Source organism: Neophocaena asiaeorientalis, unplaced genomic scaffold, assembly GCF_003031525.2.
Source record: "Neophocaena asiaeorientalis asiaeorientalis breed wild unplaced genomic scaffold, Neophocaena_asiaeorientalis_V1.1 scaffold504, whole genome shotgun sequence".
In the NCBI taxonomy this organism is placed as follows: domain Eukaryota; kingdom Metazoa; phylum Chordata; class Mammalia; order Artiodactyla; family Phocoenidae; genus Neophocaena; species Neophocaena asiaeorientalis.
In genome coordinates, this window is record NW_020174438.1 from 2,635,448 (window position 1) to 2,655,226 (window position 19,779).

Consider the following 19,779-nt stretch of genomic DNA (forward strand, 5'->3'; position numbering starts at 1 on the left):
TCAATTTAATTTACTTTTTTGAGTGGAATAATTTTCAACTTTATAGCCTACAGTTTATTTTTTAGACTCTTCCTTTCCTCAGTAGTCAAAATCACTTTTGGGGATCTCTGAACATGGAATCAAGTGTAGATTTCTAGGGAATCTGCTTTCCCAAAGCATTGGATGCAGGCAGCTTGTGCCTATCTCAGGCTTGCCTTGCTCTCAACCTCAGCAATGTACTGAGATTTCCATCACCTCACTGCTACCCACCAGAGCGCTTCCTTGCAGGTCCTAATGAAGTCTCAAGCAGCACTGCCCTTCACCATAGATGCAGTAGAGCGTAAGTGGCAGAGGGCATGGGCTTTGAGAGCGATCAGACCTTCTCTCCCACTTACAAATGTGTGACCTTGATCAAGTAACCTCACATCTCTCTGCCTCAGTCTCCTCTCTTGAAAAATGGGAGTGATCATAGTCGCTGCCTCCTAAATCGGTTACGAAGATTAAATGAGATGATACATGGAAAATGCTGAGCATGGTGCCTGGTACATAGTAAACATTCAATAAACTGTACCATTGTCATTACCACGCTGTTGTTTCTTCCAGTGTCTAGTTCTGTAGTTCCATGTGGAGTATTTGCTGTATATCTTTAAACCTCAACTAGAGTGTAATCCCCGACTTGATTACATATGGTTAAACTTTATCTGGTAACTTCACTTGAGATTAATAAAAGCTCTTAAATAATTATATATGTTTTTTGTCTCCATGTAAACGGAAGGGTCATATGGCTGGCTGGATCGTCAGCAGTTGCTTGGGAAGAAGACTAGAGACTCTGTGCCTATACAGACTGTGTACTCAACCATGTCTCCAGCTGGTCCCATGGCTGCTGGTGAGCTGCAAGCCCTTCCAGGGCAGGGATGTGACTGCTACATCTGGGAACCAGGATGCAGCTAGAATGGCACGGCCAGAAAGCGAGCAGCCTCTGGCTGTGAATAGAATAGCCCAGTTACCTAACCCTCGCTGCCACCCCTGCTTGTGACCACAGTCGACTGGTTCTTCCTTTGCTCCTGTGCCCTCACATCATGCTCTTTCTTAGGCAAAATACAAGGATTCCACTTGCTTAAGTGAAATAAAGTAGTCAAAACTCAACACAAAACAACTTGTTAGGGCTTCCCTGGTGGCGCAGTGGTTGGGAGTCTGCCTGCCGATGCAGGGGACACGGGTTCGTGCCGCGGTCCGCGAAGATCCCACATGCCGCGGAGCGGCTGGGCCCGTGAGCCATGGCCGCTGAGCCTGCACGTCCGGAGCCTGTGCTCCGCAACGGGAGAGGCCACAGCAGTGAGAGGCCCACGTACCGCAAAAAACAAACAAACAAACAAAAAAAAAACTTGTTATTAATGGAGTCATGTAAATCAACCCACTTGTCCCTAAGTGAGCTCTCAAAAAAGCAAAGCAAACGTTGTCACTCCCTACTGAAATTCTTCTATAACCCCCATAATCAAGTTCAAATCACCTAGTCTGACAGCACTTAGTCCCTGCTTACATTAGAGGGAATGGCACTTAATGGTCCATAACTTTGTTCTCAATGGCCAATAACAGACTAAATGAACAATCCGTTCTTTAAAGTCGTGGCTTTTTAACCATTTCCTTTTGTCGGTAACGCTGAATGCTTCTCTGATTGTGTATTGATGTGTTGTTTTTCCATGTTGGGTCTTGTGTTGCTCTCTGGTTCACAACTATCTAATTCTTTAGACATGATTTCCTGCCCCCTTAGAATCTATGAGAAGTCCTAAATTGGTTTTTGCTGCAATTCTCTCAATGCCCTCAACACCCTCAGTGATGTTCTGGAGCATGAACTGGCAGTAGAGTGATTACAGCCAGGATCCTCAGTAGCAGTGTGCAAGCATCTCCCTCAGACTGGCTGGGTTTCAGCCCCTGCCTCTTGTTCTCTGGCCTCTGGTCGGCTCTTAGATCCTGTGCTCATCCATGGGCCTATTTCATTTAAATCTCTAGCCAGGCCTTCTGTACCCAGTGCTCTGGGTACGTTGACTTCCCACAGGCTCCTTACACATGATGGGGATAATTTAGAAAGCTGCACTGGGGGTCTGGCCTGATTCAGTCTTGGCAAAGCCAGGATGCTGGAAGGTAGCTCATGACCCCATTCTGGGAGCCAGAGGCTGCAGCTGAAAAACAAAAATTCTAGTCCTTCCTTTATTAAACAGCTTTTTGTTTCGTTTTGCTTTTAGCTACATATCTATTCATCATAAAGTTTTTCTTGCTTTGAATTTTATTGAAATGACATCATAGTATATGTGGTCTCTGCAACTTGCTCGTTTTAAATTCTTTCTATATGTTTCTAAAATGCCTCTATGCTGCTCATTCATTTTCACTGCTGTATATGTAATATTCAGTTGTGTGTGCCACAGTTAACTGTTCTACAATTTATCCATTTTCCTGTTAATGGATATCTACGTTGTTCTTAGCGGTTTGCTACTATGAATGATGCTGCTATGAACATTCTTGTATATGTCTTCTGATCCACGTGGGCAAGTTTCTCTGGAATATATACTTAGGAATGAAATTCTTGAGTAGTAGGTATGCGAATGTTCGGCTTTACAGCATAAAGCCAAATTGTTTTCCAAAGAGTTGTGGCTGTTTACACTCCCACTAACATTGAATAAGAGCTCCCTTTGTTCCTCACCCTTGCCAAATACTTAGTATTAGATTTTATAAGTTTTGGTAATTTAATGGTTTAAAATAGTTTCTCACTGTAGTCTTAATTTGCATTTTCCTAATTACTAATGAGTATTCTTCTGTGAAATGTATATTTATGCCATTTGTCTATTTTTGTATGGAGTTATTTGCCTGTCTCTTATTGATCTTTAAGAATTCTTTACATATTCTGGAATACTGAAAATTTATTATATTTGTTGCAAATATATTTTCCAAATTAGTGGCTTTTCTTTTTTGGTTATATTTGTTGCGAATGTATTTTCCAAATCAGTGGCTTATCTTTTCCTTTCCTTTATGGGGTCTATAGACTACCAAATTGAGGTCAAGAAGATTCTTAACTTTTCAAGTGCCATTTTCATATTAAAGTCTTTAATTTTTATGACATTGATTACATTTGTTGCAAATATATTTTCCAAATTATATGGTTAAAGATAGGGTTCAATTTTATTTTTTTCCTATATGGAAAACGAGTTGTCCCAGAATCACTTACTTTCTGTGAACTGCAGTGATACTGCTGGCTTATATCAAGTTTCCATATATGGAAGATTATGTTTGGGTTTTTGTTTGTTTGTTTTTTAACGCTTTGGCCACGCCATGCAGCATGCTGGACCTTAGTTCCCTGACCAGGGATCGAACCCGCGCCCCCTGCAGTGGAAGTGTGGAGTCCCAACCACTGGACCACAAGGGGAGTCTCATGTTTGGGTGTTTTGGTGGCTTTCAGTAAAGTATTAAAGTTGGCTCCATAAAGGTTGTGCACATTGTTTTGGTTAGATTTATTCCTAGGCACCTCCTGTTTTTATGCTAATGTAAGCAGTATCTTCTTTGTTATGTCATTTTTTAGAAACCAGTGCTGAGATATGGAAATGCAATTGATTTTTCTACTTTGATCTTATTTCCAATTACATGATATAGGCTCTTATTATTTTAAAAAATTATCTCTACATTCCTTTGGGTTTCCATGTGGTTAATTCTATCATCTGGAAATGACAAAAGTTTGTTTCTTCCTTTCCAAACCTTGTGCCATTTTATCCTTGTCTTACTGTACTGGGTAGGGTCTCCTGTGCAATATTGAATAGAAGAGGTGATGGCAGGCATCCTCTTTTTTCACAGATTTTAAAAGAAATGCTTCTAATATTTTACCATTAAACAATGGTATTTGCTACAGGGTTTTGGAAGATATCCTTCAAATTAAGAAAGTTCTGACCCAGCAATTTTACTTCTGGGTATTTATCCTAAGAACACAAAAACACCAATTTGAAAAGATATATGCAGCCTTATGTTCATTGCTGCATTATTTACAATAGACAAGATATGGAAACAACCTAAGTGTCCACTAATAGATGAATGCATAAAGAAAATGTGGTATATATACACAATGGAATATTACTTGGCCAAAAACAGAATGAAATCCTGCTGTTTGTGACAACATGGATAAACCTTGAAGGTATTATGCTAAGTGAAATAAGTCACACAGAGAAGGATAAATACCATATGATTTCACTCATATGTGGAATTAAAAAAAAAAAGAACACACAAAATAAAACAAAAACAAGGTCATAGATACAGAGATCAGAGTAGCGTTTTCTGAGAGGAAGGGGTTAGGGGGTGGGTGAAATGGGTGAAGGGGATCAACTGTATGGGGATGGGTGGTAACTAGACTTGTGGTGGTAACAACTCCATAGTGTATACAGATCAGATATAATGCTGTACACCAAAACTTATATAATAATAAAAAAATTAAGCTTCAAGAAGGCAAAATAAAAAGTTCTTTTTTTGGTAAGAGTTTTTATCCTAAATGAGTGTTGAATTTTGTCAAATGATATTTTCGTCTTCTATTGAAAAGCCCATGTGGTTTTCCCTTTTAGTTTGTTAATATGATGATCGTTAAGTCACCCTTAGATTGCCAAATTTTTAAATTAATTGGATTAAATGTTCATTATATTCTTTTATCTTTTTGAATCTTTTTTATATCTGTGGTTGTGTCTGCCCTTTTCATTCCTAATTTATTTCTTCTCTCTTACTTTAAAAAACCAATTTAAGAGGATAGCCTTTAGTCTTTTATTAACTTTTCCAGTGAACCAACATTTGGCTTGCTTGATCCTCTCTGTTTTATCTTTATTCTCTATTTTATTTATATCTGCTCATATATTTATTATCTTCTTTCTTTAGGTTTATTTTGTTTTTCATTTTCTAAATGAAGTTGGACACTAAGCTCATCAATTTTAAGCCTTTCTTCTTTCCTAATAACAGTATTTAAGGTGATACCTCTAAGGACCATTTTCACTGCATCTCATGAGTTTTGATCTATGGTTTTCCTTTTCATATTTAGTACATTTTAAATTTCCAAGTATTTTTTAAAGTATCAATTTGATGTTTTTTTGATCCATGAGAAATGTACATTTTTACTTTCCAAATGCATGGTTTTAAAAAATACATTTTGGTTACTGATTTCTAAGTTAATTACATTGTAGTATAGAATGTGGCCTGTATAATATGGCTTCTCTGAGATTTACTTTATGAACTAATATGGTCAATTTTTGTAAATCATCATGTAAACTTGAAAAAAATATACATTCTCTAATTTGGGGGCGTATGTCCATTAAATTAAAGTTATTAAGTGCAATGTTCAAATTTAGAGTAATGTTTTGACTCTCATTAATTGAGATGTACTAAAACCTCCTGCCATGATAGTAGAAATTTCTCCCTGAAGTTTTATCATTTTTTGTTTTATGTATTTTGAGCCTATTACAGTTAATACATACAACATTTAAAACTGTCATATCCTCTTGGTGAGTTGATCATTTTAAAATTATGTAGTGACCCTGTTTATTGCTAATCATGATTTTGGTATTAAAGGTATCTGCTTTTAATTACCCTAGCTTTATTTTGCTAGTATATACTTGCCAATTTTTTTTTTTACTTTAAACCTTTTATTTATTTATGTTTTATATGTGCCTGCTAAATAGCATATAATTGGGTATTGTTGTTTGTTAACTTTCACTACTATTATTGAGATATTTAGATTTGTTTCTACCATCTTTCTTTGTGCTTTTTATCTTTTTAAAAATGCTTTTAAACTTCTATTTAGAATTGAGTGGGGGGTTTTGTTTGGTTGATTATTTTTTGTTATTTTTTCTCCCTTTGTTTTCCCTAGCTGATTTTTTTTTTTTTTTGTGGTACGCGGGCCTCTCACTGTTGTGGCCTCTCCCATTGAGGAGCACCAGCTCCAGATGCACAGGCTCAGCGGCCATGGCTCATGGGCCCGGCTGCTCTGCGGCATGTGGGATCCTCCCGGACCGGGGCACGAACCCGTGTCCCCTGCATTGGCAGGCAGACTCTCAACCACTGTGCCACCAGGGAAGCCCTCCCTAGCTGATTTGAAGTTATACATTTTTTTTTCTATTCTTTTCATAATTACACTTAAATTTTAAATAGGTAATTTTTAATACCCTAACAAAGTCAACTTAATCAGTATTTTAGACTCCTTTTAGACAACATAAGGGCCCTGGAACACTTCACTTCTAATCATTCAACTCCCAACTTATGTCCATTTTAGTCTGGTATTTTAGTTCTATCTTTGAAAAAAAATCCATATTATTTTATACTGACAATGTTTATTTGTTTTACTTACATGTCTATTATTTTTTGCATTCACCATTCCTTCTTGACTATTTCAGACTGTCCTCCTAGGTTTATCTATTTTTTTTCCCTTTAAGCATATTTGCTAGAATTTTGTTTGTAGATAGTTAAATCTTTTTTTTAAACTGAATGTTTCTTTATTGTGCACTTGCTCTTGAAATGTAGTTTTTTTGGGTGTACTGTTCTAGCTTGAAGGGTTTTTTTCTTTCTTCAGTCTTTTGAAATTATTATTCCACTGTCTTCTAACATCCATTATTGCTGTTAAGAGAGCTGTTAGTAAAAATTTTGTTCCTTTTTAAAGTGAATTATTTTTTCTCTTTATCCATTTTAATATCTGTCTTTGGTATCCCTACATTTTCACATCATTGTGCCTAGGTAAGTGTGGATTATTTTAAATTTATCCTGATTTCTCTATCTTGGGCTCCATGTATCTGTAGATTTATGCCTTTCATCCACTTTGGAAAAAATAAAGCTAGCACTTATAAACCATGGATTTGGTGCCAGACCCTGTTCTAAATGCTTTGCTCAGTACCTCAACCATTATCTCAACCATTATCTCTTCAAATAATACTCAACCTTAATTTTCTCTATTCTCTCCTTCTGAGACTTCAATTAAACATATACCAGACCTTCTCATTCTATCCTCTATGTCTATAAGCTACTCTTTCCTTCTTTCCATCTCCTTCTATTCATGTGCTGCTTTACGGTTGATTTCTTGAGATACATTGTCCAATTCACTAATTCTCTCTTCTGCTGTGTCTAAGCTACTGTTTAGTGTATTCGCTGAAGTTTTAGCTTCAATGAATATAGTTTTCAGTTCTAAACTCTCTATTTGATTATTTTTTTAAAAAAAATCTCCGATCATCAGTTTTTATTTGAAAAAATTTAAATCTAAAGGATTAAGCATTATATTTAGTTGTTTCTTTAGTCTCTTTTCATCTAGAACAGTTCCCTAGATTCCTCCTTCCCTTTTTTTTAAATGACATTGACTTTTCTCACTTATTATGCAGATTGCCTCTCAATTTGAATTTGCCTGATTGTTAAATTCAAGGTAAGCGTTTCTGGCTGAGGTGCTGCATAAGTGAACATGTATCTTTCTTAGGACATCACAGCAGGAAGCTCATGATGTTAGTTTGATTATGGTTATGATTGGTTAAGGTTAAGGTGGTGTTGCCTGTTCACTTTTGTTTTTCTGCTTGCTAATTTTTGTATGTAATCTTCTATTTCTTTAAATGTTTCCCACAGAGACATAGTATATTCTGTATTTGATAACTATAGTTGAAGTTCTTGGCCATTTAAATTTGTTGATTTTGCTTGAACCTCATTCTTAGTGGCTCACTTCCTTGTGTTTTGGGTGATTTTTAAAATTATTATTATAAGCTCATGGTTTACTGAACTTAATCTGTCTGAATCCTGAGAGCCTAAACTGAGGCATGGTTTCTTCCATATAGGATCTATAATTGGTTTTGGAGTGCTAGAGACCTGGCTTAATATGGGAATCTCAAGGTTAGCTCCCCTACTTTTTGTTAGACCCAAGGCAACACTGGATTTCTGTTTTTGTGTTTGCTTCCCTCCTGGAACATGTAGGCTTCAGCATACCTTCTTTTCTCTCTCTTTTTTGGCCCTGAGAGATTTTTCTCACTTACTTAAGAGCCTAGCAATGTTTTCAAAAGTATCTTGTTGCTATGAATGGGCTTTTATAGTATTTAGTCCACCATTCCACTGCTCCACACTTCTTAGGAATCACATTCTGTATCCTTGGATGAGGTGGCCAGTTGGGTTGGGTATTTAGTTTAAAATATTTTTTTCAGGTAAAATTATTACAACAGTGTTTTTTAAAACCGAGGGTTGCAAAATTAATCTTATGGGTCACAACAAGCGCTAAAATTGAGACAGAATAGAAAGTAGTAGTCTTTTATATGCAGCAAAATTCAATATTATCTCTTGAAACATTTTATTCAATTATATATTCATATGTACTAACTTGTGATATAAAACATATTTCTTGCTGCTGTCATGGGAATTTTTTTGTGTAAAGCAATTGTCTAGGGCACACAGCTTTGAAGCCTCAATGACCCTAGAATCCATGCAATGGAGAGAGGACCCAAGCCTCCTTCAGGAAGAGAATCTTAGTCTTGCCCTCACTGGGCCCATCTCTGTTACAAGGCCACTGCTCGACCAGGTGGCTACTGAGGCTAAAAACAGAGGTAAATACATAATAAATGGATTATTGACATTTGTTGAGTGAGGTAATCTGTCATAAACCTTGAGCATCCCTGCATGTCTTTGCTGAGTGTGCCAAATAGTGAGGCCTAACCATCCTGTGTCCCTGAGCCACTCCTGCAGCCAGCCAAGTAGACTACTTGCTTCCTGGGAAAGGGGGCTGGCTTATTTACTGCTTGCCATAAAAGCTGCTGAGTTCCTCTACTCTGGCACAATCGACTGTGCGCACAGCTGTCATCAGGGCCTACCAGGCTACACCCTGGCACTTAGATACAGGGTAACTTGTACCACACTGCTGCTCCTGCTGTTTGCTGTGTTGTGAGTAAAAACTCCCTTGCTCTGATGCACTGAATATCACTGTTTACTTTCAGCACATAGAGTGTAGCAAATCCATCCAAATTCCTTGGTTGCTTAGCTACCAACTTCAGAGTCTTTGTCTACGAATGGCATCAGGATTCAAACTCAGGAGTGTCTGATTCTAATATCTGTGCTATTTTCAGGGCACCTTGTTGCTTTATTATCCAGGAAATTATTATTTCTTCTGTTCCTCAGCAGCAGTCAAGATAAAAACCACAGAGTGTAAGCCAAACTACTTCCCTCTTCCTGCCTAGTTCATTGCAATTTCTCTTGTCATAATGTGTGCTCCTGCTGCCACCTGCTGGCAGCCTCAGACACCCTGCTATTTCTTTGTAAACCCCTTATCTGTGTGAAGGAAAAGCCATCGGGCTCTAAAACAAAAAAGCAAGAAGCTCAATGCAGGGATGCAGGCAGTCAGCTGGTAAACCATCCTCAAAGTTGGTAAAGCTGTAAGGGAGGAATATTCCGTTACATTCCCCTGGGGACTAATCTTTTCTCCCTCAAAGCTGATCTCAGTTTTCCCCAGATTTTACCTGTCTCCAGGTATTGAAAGCAAGCACAGATTCCGTTATCTACTAAATTTGAATGGTGGTCTCTTGCTAAACTGTGGTGTTCCATCGCACATAACACTGACCACTACACTGACAACCAACAAAACCAAAAGGTAACCAAGAAGAGTCTAAGTGGCTGCAAAGCTCGACTTGACCTCTTCATAGACGGCAAGGCTCAGAGCAATCAGGCCGCTGCATATCATGGTCCTTTACTCTGGGCAGCTAGGACCATCAGGAGAATCCATTTCCTTTGTCAAGGACGTCCATCTCTCTCTCTCTCTCTCTCTCTCCCACACACACACACACACACACACACACACACACACACACACACACACACACACACACACACCCCCTACAGAACATAATGACTTGTCATCTGGGGTGGGTTGTTGGACTTTTGTTTTCCTTTGTTTCCCTTGCCTTGACAAAACGGGGAGAAACCCTTCCTGGGGGTGGGAGAGCTTATTTCTGACTGTTGGAAAAAGAGAAAGCAGGAATTGTTGTCACGACAATTGGGAGCTCATCAAAGCCTCATTTTGCTCGTCAGCCATCACTGCCCTCCGTCCTGCACCCCCGCGTATTCCTCTAATTCAATGCTCGCCTAATGAATAACTCCTAGGAACAAAAGACCCTTTCAGGCTGGCGCACATCATTATCAGAGGAGACTTGTATAACTGTCGCAAACGACTCACGTTTTCAGGCCTGTCTCTAAATCTGGTTATTCACAACCTTTATAGTTCAATATTATTGCCTAACTGTGATCATTTTCTAATTATCCTAATAATACTTATTAAATAATTCCCATTAAATCACTTGAACCAGAGCAGCCCAGGCCAGCTCAAATACAACTTAACCTAATAAGCATCGGTCATTCATTAAGCACCAGGGCAAGCTCTTAAAGGGGCTGAGTAGAATATTAAACTGCAAAGGAATATTATTATTGCACAAATGTTATTACAAGTTCGAGTGTATTAATTTCAATGCCTGGTTTGCAAATCTTCTGTTTGGTTTCCTTTAGGGCCGCCTTCTGTGACTTGACTCCTTCAGTCTCCTGCCCCTTGTTAATCTGCATCTGGCACCCACATAAGGACAATCAAGGAGAAAAAGGCCCATAAACTTAACAGGGGAATTACATTACCAAGGATATAGAGGGAATGAACAGAATCCATCTTCTGGCCAGGCAAATACACCTTTGAAAACACCATAAGCTGGCTGAGTTTCTTTAGCTGATAACTGCAAATAGCCTTTTTTTATACTGAGGGTGAGGGAGATTTTCAGAAGCTTTAAAAATTTGGTTTCCAGACTTTAAATTTCAAGCAATAAACATCAGAGAGTCAATTCTTTAAAAAGTGTGAATGGATATTTAACATTTTGTAAGATAGTATCAGTAGCCATTTATTAAATGCCTACAATGTGGTAGGCACTCTTGGGAGACTCTTGGTCCACCAATACACTTAATTCTCAAAATGACCTGGTAATGTGAGGATTATGAGCTCCATTTTTCACATAAGGAATCTGGGAGCAGAGAGGTTAAGGGATTCTCCCAAAACCACACTGCCTAAATGCAGTGGAACAGAATTTGAACACAGGGCTCCTTGACGCTTACAATTTTACTAACCCTACCATGCCATACTGCCTCCCCAGCAAAATGAAACATGTCCTAGCTTTGCTGGTTTATCCTTTTCACTTCTAAGGCTCTCCCTGAAGTCAGCGGACTCCTAAAGACAAGTGCCAAGCCTTCTTGATTGGGAATATGACCAAACATTTCATTGTGTTGAAAGCCCTGACAATGGCTGTATACAGGTAGGCAGAGACTCCAAGCAGTGAGAAACAGTTACCACTTTTGTTAAGAACCCTACTTCTAATGGGTGGATTTGGGTTCTCTTTGCAAGGAAATGCACCGAGTATTGTAAGAAAAGGAACAAATATTTATTAACATTCTCTCCCATGCCAGGCACTGTGCTAGGGCTCCCACATACATTGTTTTAGCCAATCCTCACCACAAATCCAAGGAACAAGTATAATTATCACTCCCACTTCAGAAACACAGAAGTTGAGGCACAGAGGGGTAAAGTCAGACTCTGACGTTTCCAGAGAGACAATAACTACACAGCTACAGAAGCTGAAACCACAGGGCCTCTCACGTGGACCGGCCCTTGCAGGGCTCTGGGAGCTGCCCCACAGGTTTGCCTGCATGACTTTGTATGAGCTTCGGGCCTCACAAAATCTGGGTCTGCCCCTGCTGGTACCATTATTCTCGAATAACTGAACTTTTAAGAGAACTGAAGCCCTAACCTTTCCCTATGTTGTTTACGTGACCACACACAGAGATATGTGTTTTCAGGGTCTGCTTTCTCACATTTTATATCCCAAATACAAAAGGCTAAAGACATCACATCAGAAATTAAAGAGACAATATCCCCAATATACACACATATATATATCACTGAATCTCTTTGCTGTATACCTGAAACCAACACAATATTGTAAATCAACTGGGCTTCAATTTTATAAAAGAGACAATACCCCCCATTGACCCCAATTCACTAGCAACATCACTGCTGGATGGTTTCCACAAACACATAGATTTCTTTCAGTTTCATTCCTCACTCAAAACTCTCTGCTGGTTCCTTATTCGTTATGGCATTTCACGTCTTTTTACTTTTGGTCTTTGCAGGTGCTCTTCCCTCTGCCAGAATGGTCTCCTCACCTCCCTGGTAACCTCCTGTTCCTTCTCCAGTTCTTGTCTTAACAGATCACCCCCTCCAGGTGATTAGCCTGACCACCCCCCTTCCCCATCGAGATCAGTTAGGAACCTCGTGATTCCGTCCCCATTCCACCCTAATGCTTGTTCCCATCACAGCCCCCGTCCCCCTGTGTTGTGGTTTATTCACATGTCTGTGTCCCTCAATGGACCATAAACTTCTCAAAGGCACGAAATGTCATACTTATCGTTAGAGACCTACAGTCTTAATGTCCAATACAAAGCAGACTTTCACCAGATGAATTCTGTTTGCATCTAAGAATCTGAAGCTACCAGTAGAACAGTTACTATTTATTGCTTTGCCTTGTGCCAGGTAATGTGCTAATTTAATTTCATCATATATATATTTCATCATGTATATATGTATCTCCTTTAACCGTTATTTCAGCTCTACAATATAGGAAACCACTATTATCCACATTTTAGAGGAGAAAACGAAAGTTCATAAAGGTTTAGAACGTGACTGGCCCAAGGCCCTACAGCTGATAAAGGGAACTACAGGTGGTAAAGGGAGAAACTAAGACTTTGACTCCAAGTCCAGGCTTTGAATCACTACCAACATTGCTTGAACACCCAACTGTTTCTCCTAATTTATCTTAATCCCTGAATTGCAAAGAACATTCACACTAGCAGAAGAGAGACTGGACAGACCAGAAATCCAAGGCCCACAGGCTGACTGATGCCCTGGGAATTTCAAACTGGACAACCAGTTTGATTTTGAAAGTGGGAAGCAGTTGTGGATTGAGCACCGCAGGTCCGTGTTGACAGTTCCACAGCGGGTGACAAGGTCTCACTGTTTTGCCCAGATGGTTAGACCGGCACTGTTTTCAGACCAGAGACACGGGCCTGAGCCCGCTTCTCCAGATCCGCCCGCAGGGATGCCTACCTGCTTCTCCTCTCAGCGCCTTCTCTAGCCTCACGCCCTGGATCTCGGAAGCCCTCTGCCACTCCTCCACCTCTTCCAGCTGCCTCTGGATGGCCTGCAATGCCAGGATCATATGTCACGCAGGTACTTTCAACGTGCAGAGTCATGCAAGGGCGCCAATTCTGCCACCTACTTTCCAAGAGGAAGAAGCCCTTTCCCTCGTGATGCCACCTCCTCGACTAACTGGGTAAGAACCCATGAATTCCCAAAATAACTAGAACTTGATATTTCTTTTCTTTAAGTATGAAAACATAAAGCAAGGAGTCTGTGTGTAAGCTCAATTTTCCCCCAAGGAGACATTAAAACACTCCCCTTTGACCAGGCCAGTCACACAGACATGCTCTCAGGCAGAGGCTGCTGCACTGGGTGGGTGGTCCTCGTAGTTCCTGGACTCCTCGGCCTCTGACCATGGTGATGGCATAGCCATCAGAGCTACAGTCCCTACCCAGAGTAGGACAGGGTCTCCAGGGGCAAACACAGGGCACGTTTCTTCTCCCAAGAAGAACCAGCAGACACCTCCCAAGAAGCTGTTCTGGAGCAGCAGACGCGGGCCAGCTCCTGGGGCTCTGGGTGTCCCTCTCCTGGTTTGTCCTGCTCTTGTCCTCAGCTACAAATCGGCAACCTATTCTTTCACTGCACCACGGGGGCTCTTTATTGTCTGTGGAAGTGCACTGTGGCTTATTACTAGCAGTTTATTAAGACGAGACAGAAATGCTTATCCCATTAAGGCACCCCCTCCATACCTTAACCTAACCATCAAGGCACCTAGCAAGGCTTGGGATCATGACTGCGTTTGCCTTTACATGTTTATTTTCCCTACCAGCTATTTCTCGCTTGTATATTAGGAAGGAAAATGAAGGGAAAGACTTTCTTCTGTACATTCTGTTCATCCCTGTCCATTTTCTCTGCTTTCAAACACACACTGCCAAAAGGCACATCTCTTGACAGAACAAACTTTGCACCTGGCAGACCAGGTGTGTTCAAGGAAGTGGCAGCTGTCTGGGCAGGTAGAATGTGTGTGTTCTTCCTTTCCTACCTTCCTCTAGCTCTGTCTCACACCTCTTCCTCCTTAACTCCACATCCTTCTAAGTCTCCCCTGGATTCAAAGTACAATCGCTGAGGCATCTGCAACCCGTGAAGAGGCCCAAGCGAGGGTAGCAGTGGGGAGGGGTGGGGACGGAGCAGCCACCTGGCTTCTTGTCTCAGCTGAGAGGGTTTAAGCCCCGAACATAAAATCTGAAATAGATGGGAATTCTATCTAAAACTACTTGTAATTTTATGCCCTCTTCCTCTCTGTCTCTCTTTTAAAGACAATTATATCTTTATAGATCTGTCTCTTGCTGGCACTGTGTAGAATTGCTAAAGGAAGGGAAACATTTAAATGACTTTATTACTGATTACTTTGCAATTATGGCTCTATAATTGTTATGGACTGAGTAGTGCCCCCCCACCCTGCCAAATTCACATGTTGATGTCCTAATCCCTAAAGAGACTGTGTTTGGAGATAGGGCCCTTAAGGAGGTAAATAAGGTTAAGTGAGGTCATACCAGTGGGCCCTAATCCAACAGGACTAGTGTCCTTATAAGAAAAGGAAAAGATGCCAAAATTCTCTCTCTTTCTCTCTCTTTCTCTGAATGCACACAGAAAAAAAGGTCATGTGAAGACACAGCAAGAAGGCAGCTGTCTACAAGCCAGGAGGAGAGTCCTCACCAGAAACCAATCCTGCAGGCACCTTGATCTTGGACTTCCAGCCTCCAGGACTGTGAAAGAATAAATTTCTGTGGTTTAAGCCACCCAGTCTGTGGTATGTCATTATGGCAGCTCAAGCTGATTGATATGGTGGTCATTCTTTAGAAACTAAGGATGAAAATCTCAAAGATTATACAGGACTGGTATGGGTGCTAGCAGATTAGGCCTCAAAAGGCCATCGTAATTCTTCTGCTATCACTGCCTACTGTCTGGAGTAAAAATAGAAGGAGGGGAAATTGCTGAGTTTGCCAATCCATTTCATAAAGACTTCTCATGTTCTCAGAAGGAAAAGTTGAAATGTTTCAAGAAAGCCTATTTCAGAAGTTGAGAATGGACAGAGGGAATTTATGGGAAGTTTTCCCATCCACTAGGTGAAGGGGGTGGCTCCCAAGTCAGTCACTGAGAAGAGTAAAGGAGGCTGGAGTAAGTGACTTCCTGCTTTTGTCAGAAACAAATTACAGGACTACCCAGCCTGATAAAGCGAACAACTGGAAGAAGGGATGTAGGGTACGCTGCATTAACATGAGTGGTCATTTTAAGTCCTTCTGTCCTAAAACCCAACTGTCCCTCAAGGCTAGGTTTGGGGTCCTCAGGGAAAGGGGGTGTGCCTTGACTTTCTGCTTCATTTTGCAGGTGGGCAGATCAACTTGGACAGAAATGTTTGGAGTAAACAATCAGGCCAGGGAATCTGTAGCAGAATGCTAGATGCTTGTGTGTTCAACTAACCTTGGAATAGAGACAGCCCCAGTAGTTGTCAGCTCAGCGAAGACACTGTCAGAAAGTCAGGGGAAGGTTGTGTCCTCACAGAGGACAAAACTAAGGCCACTCGTGTGTGGCACTAAGGGCCTGGGATTGTTCCCAAGGCCGTGTGTTGGCTGCTGTTCCAGCTCACTTTGCAGGACACGCGTCTGCAGATGGAAAGGCAGCTGGGAGTGGGCCAACTCAACACCTGGGCCCTCCAGGCCCCAGAGTCCCACCAGGGATTGAGTCAGAGCCTTTAGAATAGCCACAAGCCCGGTTTCTCAGAGAAGAGAGACCTATCTTTCCCCAGTGCAATACAGATTTCCAAAGGCTTCCACATCCAGATCCCCAGGATCCCAGACCCACTCACTCAGCTCAAGTTTGTTTTCTGACCTGAGCTTTGTGAAGTCTTTTCAATTCTTCTTGCTTAACCAATTGTTTTGTTGCTTTTTCTAGCCTCCTTCTTCTTCTTAGTGTCTCCCTCTCCTACAAAAACCAAGAAGAAAAAAATACGTCTTGAAAAATGAAATTGAAATGTACAAAATACCGTCACAGACTCTGCCCTCTCCAACCAAACCACTGCTTAGCTTCTAGAACAACAATGTCAACAGAACTTTCTGCAGTGATGGAAATGTTCTGTATCTAGGCATAAGATTGCCTTCCCTACTTCACTTTGCTTGTACAAATACGTCATTAATACCACTGGGTTCTCTGTGTGCCTGGGCTAGTAGAATACAGAACATTCAAAATTGAGGCATTTAAAATAGCGGTCCAGATCTTGACGGTGCCTCTTCCAGGTTTTAGACAGCAGAGAAAGGAGCAGTAGTGGTGTGGCCAGCTCCACATATTGCAAGTTTCAGGAAACTCTTCTGATTGGAGAAGCAGCAGAGAATAACGTTTGAGCACTGGGCCCAGGAGCCATGCAAAGCTGGCATTCAAACCCCAGCTGAGCCGTGTGAGCTTCGCTATGTCATACAACTTCCTGAACTTCAGCGTCCTCTTCAGAGTGATGAGAATGATTTAATGCCTACCTTGTAGGGATGTGATAAGGATTAAATGGGATAAGGTGGGTCAAGTCCTTTGCAGAATACTTTAAAAAGATATGGGATAGATAGTCAGTAAATACTATGATTTTTACCATTACCAGTATGATCATTATATTATTATTATACAAATTAGCATGATTATAATTTCTTACTAAAATCCACTATTTTTCATATGTGTGTGTATGTACATAGTTTGTATAATGTATGTATGTATACATCTTACATATACAAAATAAATGTCCAACTTGGGCCGGTTTTATTATGTTTGCCTTCTCAGAGCATACACATCAATTTTCTATATTAGGATGAGAACGAGAACATGCGAGAGACTTCTTTCTAATGCTGGCAGAAATAAATATGGAATTAAAAACTTGTTACATCTAGCCTGGTGCCTGGGCATTCAGTAGCTGCGGTTGAGTTGAATGTTTGCCCATTAAAAGGACTATAAATCCACAAGTGGGGAATAGACCTAACAGGCCTGACTCCAGGTCCATAATAGAGGTCAGAGATTTTACCTTAAAAGCAAGTGCCTTTCCAGGGCTTTATGGATCCTTGGCATTCTGCCACCCATTCCATCACTCTCCTTAGGAAAGCACCTAGCTTTCAGGGTTCAGAATGTTTACAGACCATCGGTGAAAACATTTAGCTCAATGACGAAACTTGGTTTTTCTAAAATTCTCTGTAGGATGTAGAATCCTAAAGAGCTTCATCCTTTCTTTCATCCTTGGAAGGAAATTTTGGCTCTCAGCACTCAAACTTATTCTATATCTCTTCTCTATTGCTAGAGGACAACTTCCAGATTGACTGTCAACCACTGCAGAGGTTCCAGGCCATTTGGGTGAGGGAACCCCTCCTTTAAGCAGCCAGGACCTTTCTGGGAAGACTGGGTGGGGAGGGGTGTGGTGGTATTTAACAAATATCTCTTGAGCTTCCGCTATACTAATCTACATAATAACTGTCAGCAGTTTTTGAGTGCTATGTGCCAGACACTGCACTGATTACTTCACACGCAGCATCTTATTTATTCCACAAATTACACTTATTTCACAGATAAGGAAATCAAAGCTCAGAGAAGTTAAATAACTTGCCCAAGATGACACAATCAGGAATTGGTAGAGCCAGGAGCTAAGCCCAGGCAACCTGAATCCAGTGTCCACATTTCTATCTAGCTTATTCTGCCTTTCCTGTACCAGATTCGCTGCAGATGCATCAAGGACCTCTGCTTCAAAGAAATAGCAAACTTCCCCCCTAAATTAAGACCCTTCAAACAGTTTCAGCGAGGGATGCCTTGACAGCAATGCGCTGTCTTAGCACTTCCCAGCAGCAAAGCTGCCAAACCCCAACTGCTTTATCAAGAGTCAGCAAAGCAGAACCTAGACAGGGAAAGAAAGTCCTTTAACTGCCTTTTATTAAAAGATGTGGACATAGGAAAAAAGAAGGATGATTTATTAACAAACGCTCATATAGCCTTACATTGCACCAGGCACGGTTCTCACATCCTCAGTAATGGTGATGACGATGCAGAGAAGAAAGGAAAACGTCTAAGGGCTAAGGAAGAAAAAGATGAAGGACAGAGAAAGGGAGAAATCTGGCAGGACTGAAGACAAGCTGCCTGTCTCCCTCTCTCAGATCCCAGCATTAACTTGAGGGGAGGGGGCAAAGCAAAGAGGCGAGGCTGCATATCCTGTCTCCAGTTTCCTTTGCAAAGGTTCACTTGAGCTGAGTGGGCTCTGTGCCATGTGGCTGGGGACACACCTGTATGGGGCAGAAGAGATAAAGAAACTAGAAGGGAAAACACTTCCCTCGTTCCTTCAGTGTGAGCCCTTGGGAAGTCATAAAGAAGGAACCTTTTTGCCAGCTTCCCTGCCTGAAGAGTGGGCCGTGTTGGAAGCCAGGTGAAGCGGGCAAGGTTTACCACACTGCAGGTTTATGTGATGACTGGCTCTGTTCTGGTCCAGCAGGAGACAAGGAGCTATTCGCAAGGCTTGCCCTAGGTATCATGGTCTTGCCATTTCGATGGCTTTCAGCCACTCCATTCTTTTGGTCCCCATGAGTGGCAGAATGGCTGATGCTGGGGCTTCTGCCTCATTTGAATACAGAATTAACTCAGGGTCACTCAAGGGGGTGAGAGGGTCTGTAAGGAAATCCCAGAAATCAACACGACACATAGAATTCATTGGTACTGAGTGTCTAACTAATCATGGCACCCATGGTTAGAAATCAGAAATCTCTATGTATTCTCTTGTTCTCATTCTCTCTCTCCCCAGCATGTCCCAGCTCCCTCCTGACTTACTTGCTCCAAGGTGAGCCGTGGGGAGCTGGAACCCCTGAATGACTTGAGATGATGCCAAAGCTCCTAGTGCTAGATATGGAAAAGTTGAGTTTAAGTAAATAAATTTGGTTCTCTCTCTTTCTCCGCAGATCCTTACTGCTCCAAAAAATAAACACTGCCAGAGCAGTGAACTGCTTCTGTCCGCCCAGGAAGCATATGATGTCCAGTCATTCAGCTCTTCCAGCCCCAGAGGATAAAGAAAACAATGGTGGGATTTGGTCATGGGATGCGTGTCTCCGTGTATGTAACATACAGACACATTTAAAGACATACAATGACGTTTGTGTTTTTTAATCCATGGGTATGGGAGTTATTTAAAGGGTTCTCCAGAAATGAATGTTCATTAAGCAGAGAGAAGAACTGCCATTCCCCCGCCAGCACACGGCTAGTCAGTGGGGATCCTCAGAGCCTAGATGCAACTGCATGGTTCATTTCGTATTTCTGATTAGAATAAACATAACGTTTTCCATGCAATCTGCCTCTAGTGCTTCTTAAATGAAGCTGTGTTACCCCTAGGGAAATACACATCTGCTTGTTTTAATTTTTTCGATGGTTTGCTTGTTGGATCACCACTTTAAGACTGCAGTCACCAAATGGTTTCAAGTAAATACGTCTGTTTTATCCCCCTTCCCACTTTGACATCTCTGAGAAAGGCAAGTTCCTAAAAGTTAAAAAATATATATAAAAAGGTAATTCTTAGGGTGTTCCAGGTAAAAAGAGCGGTTGCTGTCAGATGCAAT

General features: G+C 41.1%; 1 protein-coding gene across 7 annotated transcripts in view; it reads right to left on the reverse strand.

Annotated features, from left to right (window-relative positions):
- Positions 1-19,779, reverse strand: part of MICAL2 (microtubule associated monooxygenase, calponin and LIM domain containing 2) — a 219,578-nt gene that overhangs the window by 15,408 nt on the left and 184,391 nt on the right. For all 7 annotated transcript variants that reach the window (XR_003004813.1, XM_024757127.1, XM_024757126.1 and 4 more), the window contains 2 exons: positions 16,055-16,147; positions 13,133-13,226 (listed from right to left, as the gene is read on the reverse strand). Coding sequence is in view for 6 of the 7 variants with exons in the window: in XM_024757127.1 (XP_024612895.1) it covers positions 13,133-13,226; positions 16,055-16,147 (187 nt within the window). In the remaining variant the exon portion in view is untranslated. The remainder of the gene's footprint in view (positions 1-13,132; positions 13,227-16,054; positions 16,148-19,779) is intronic.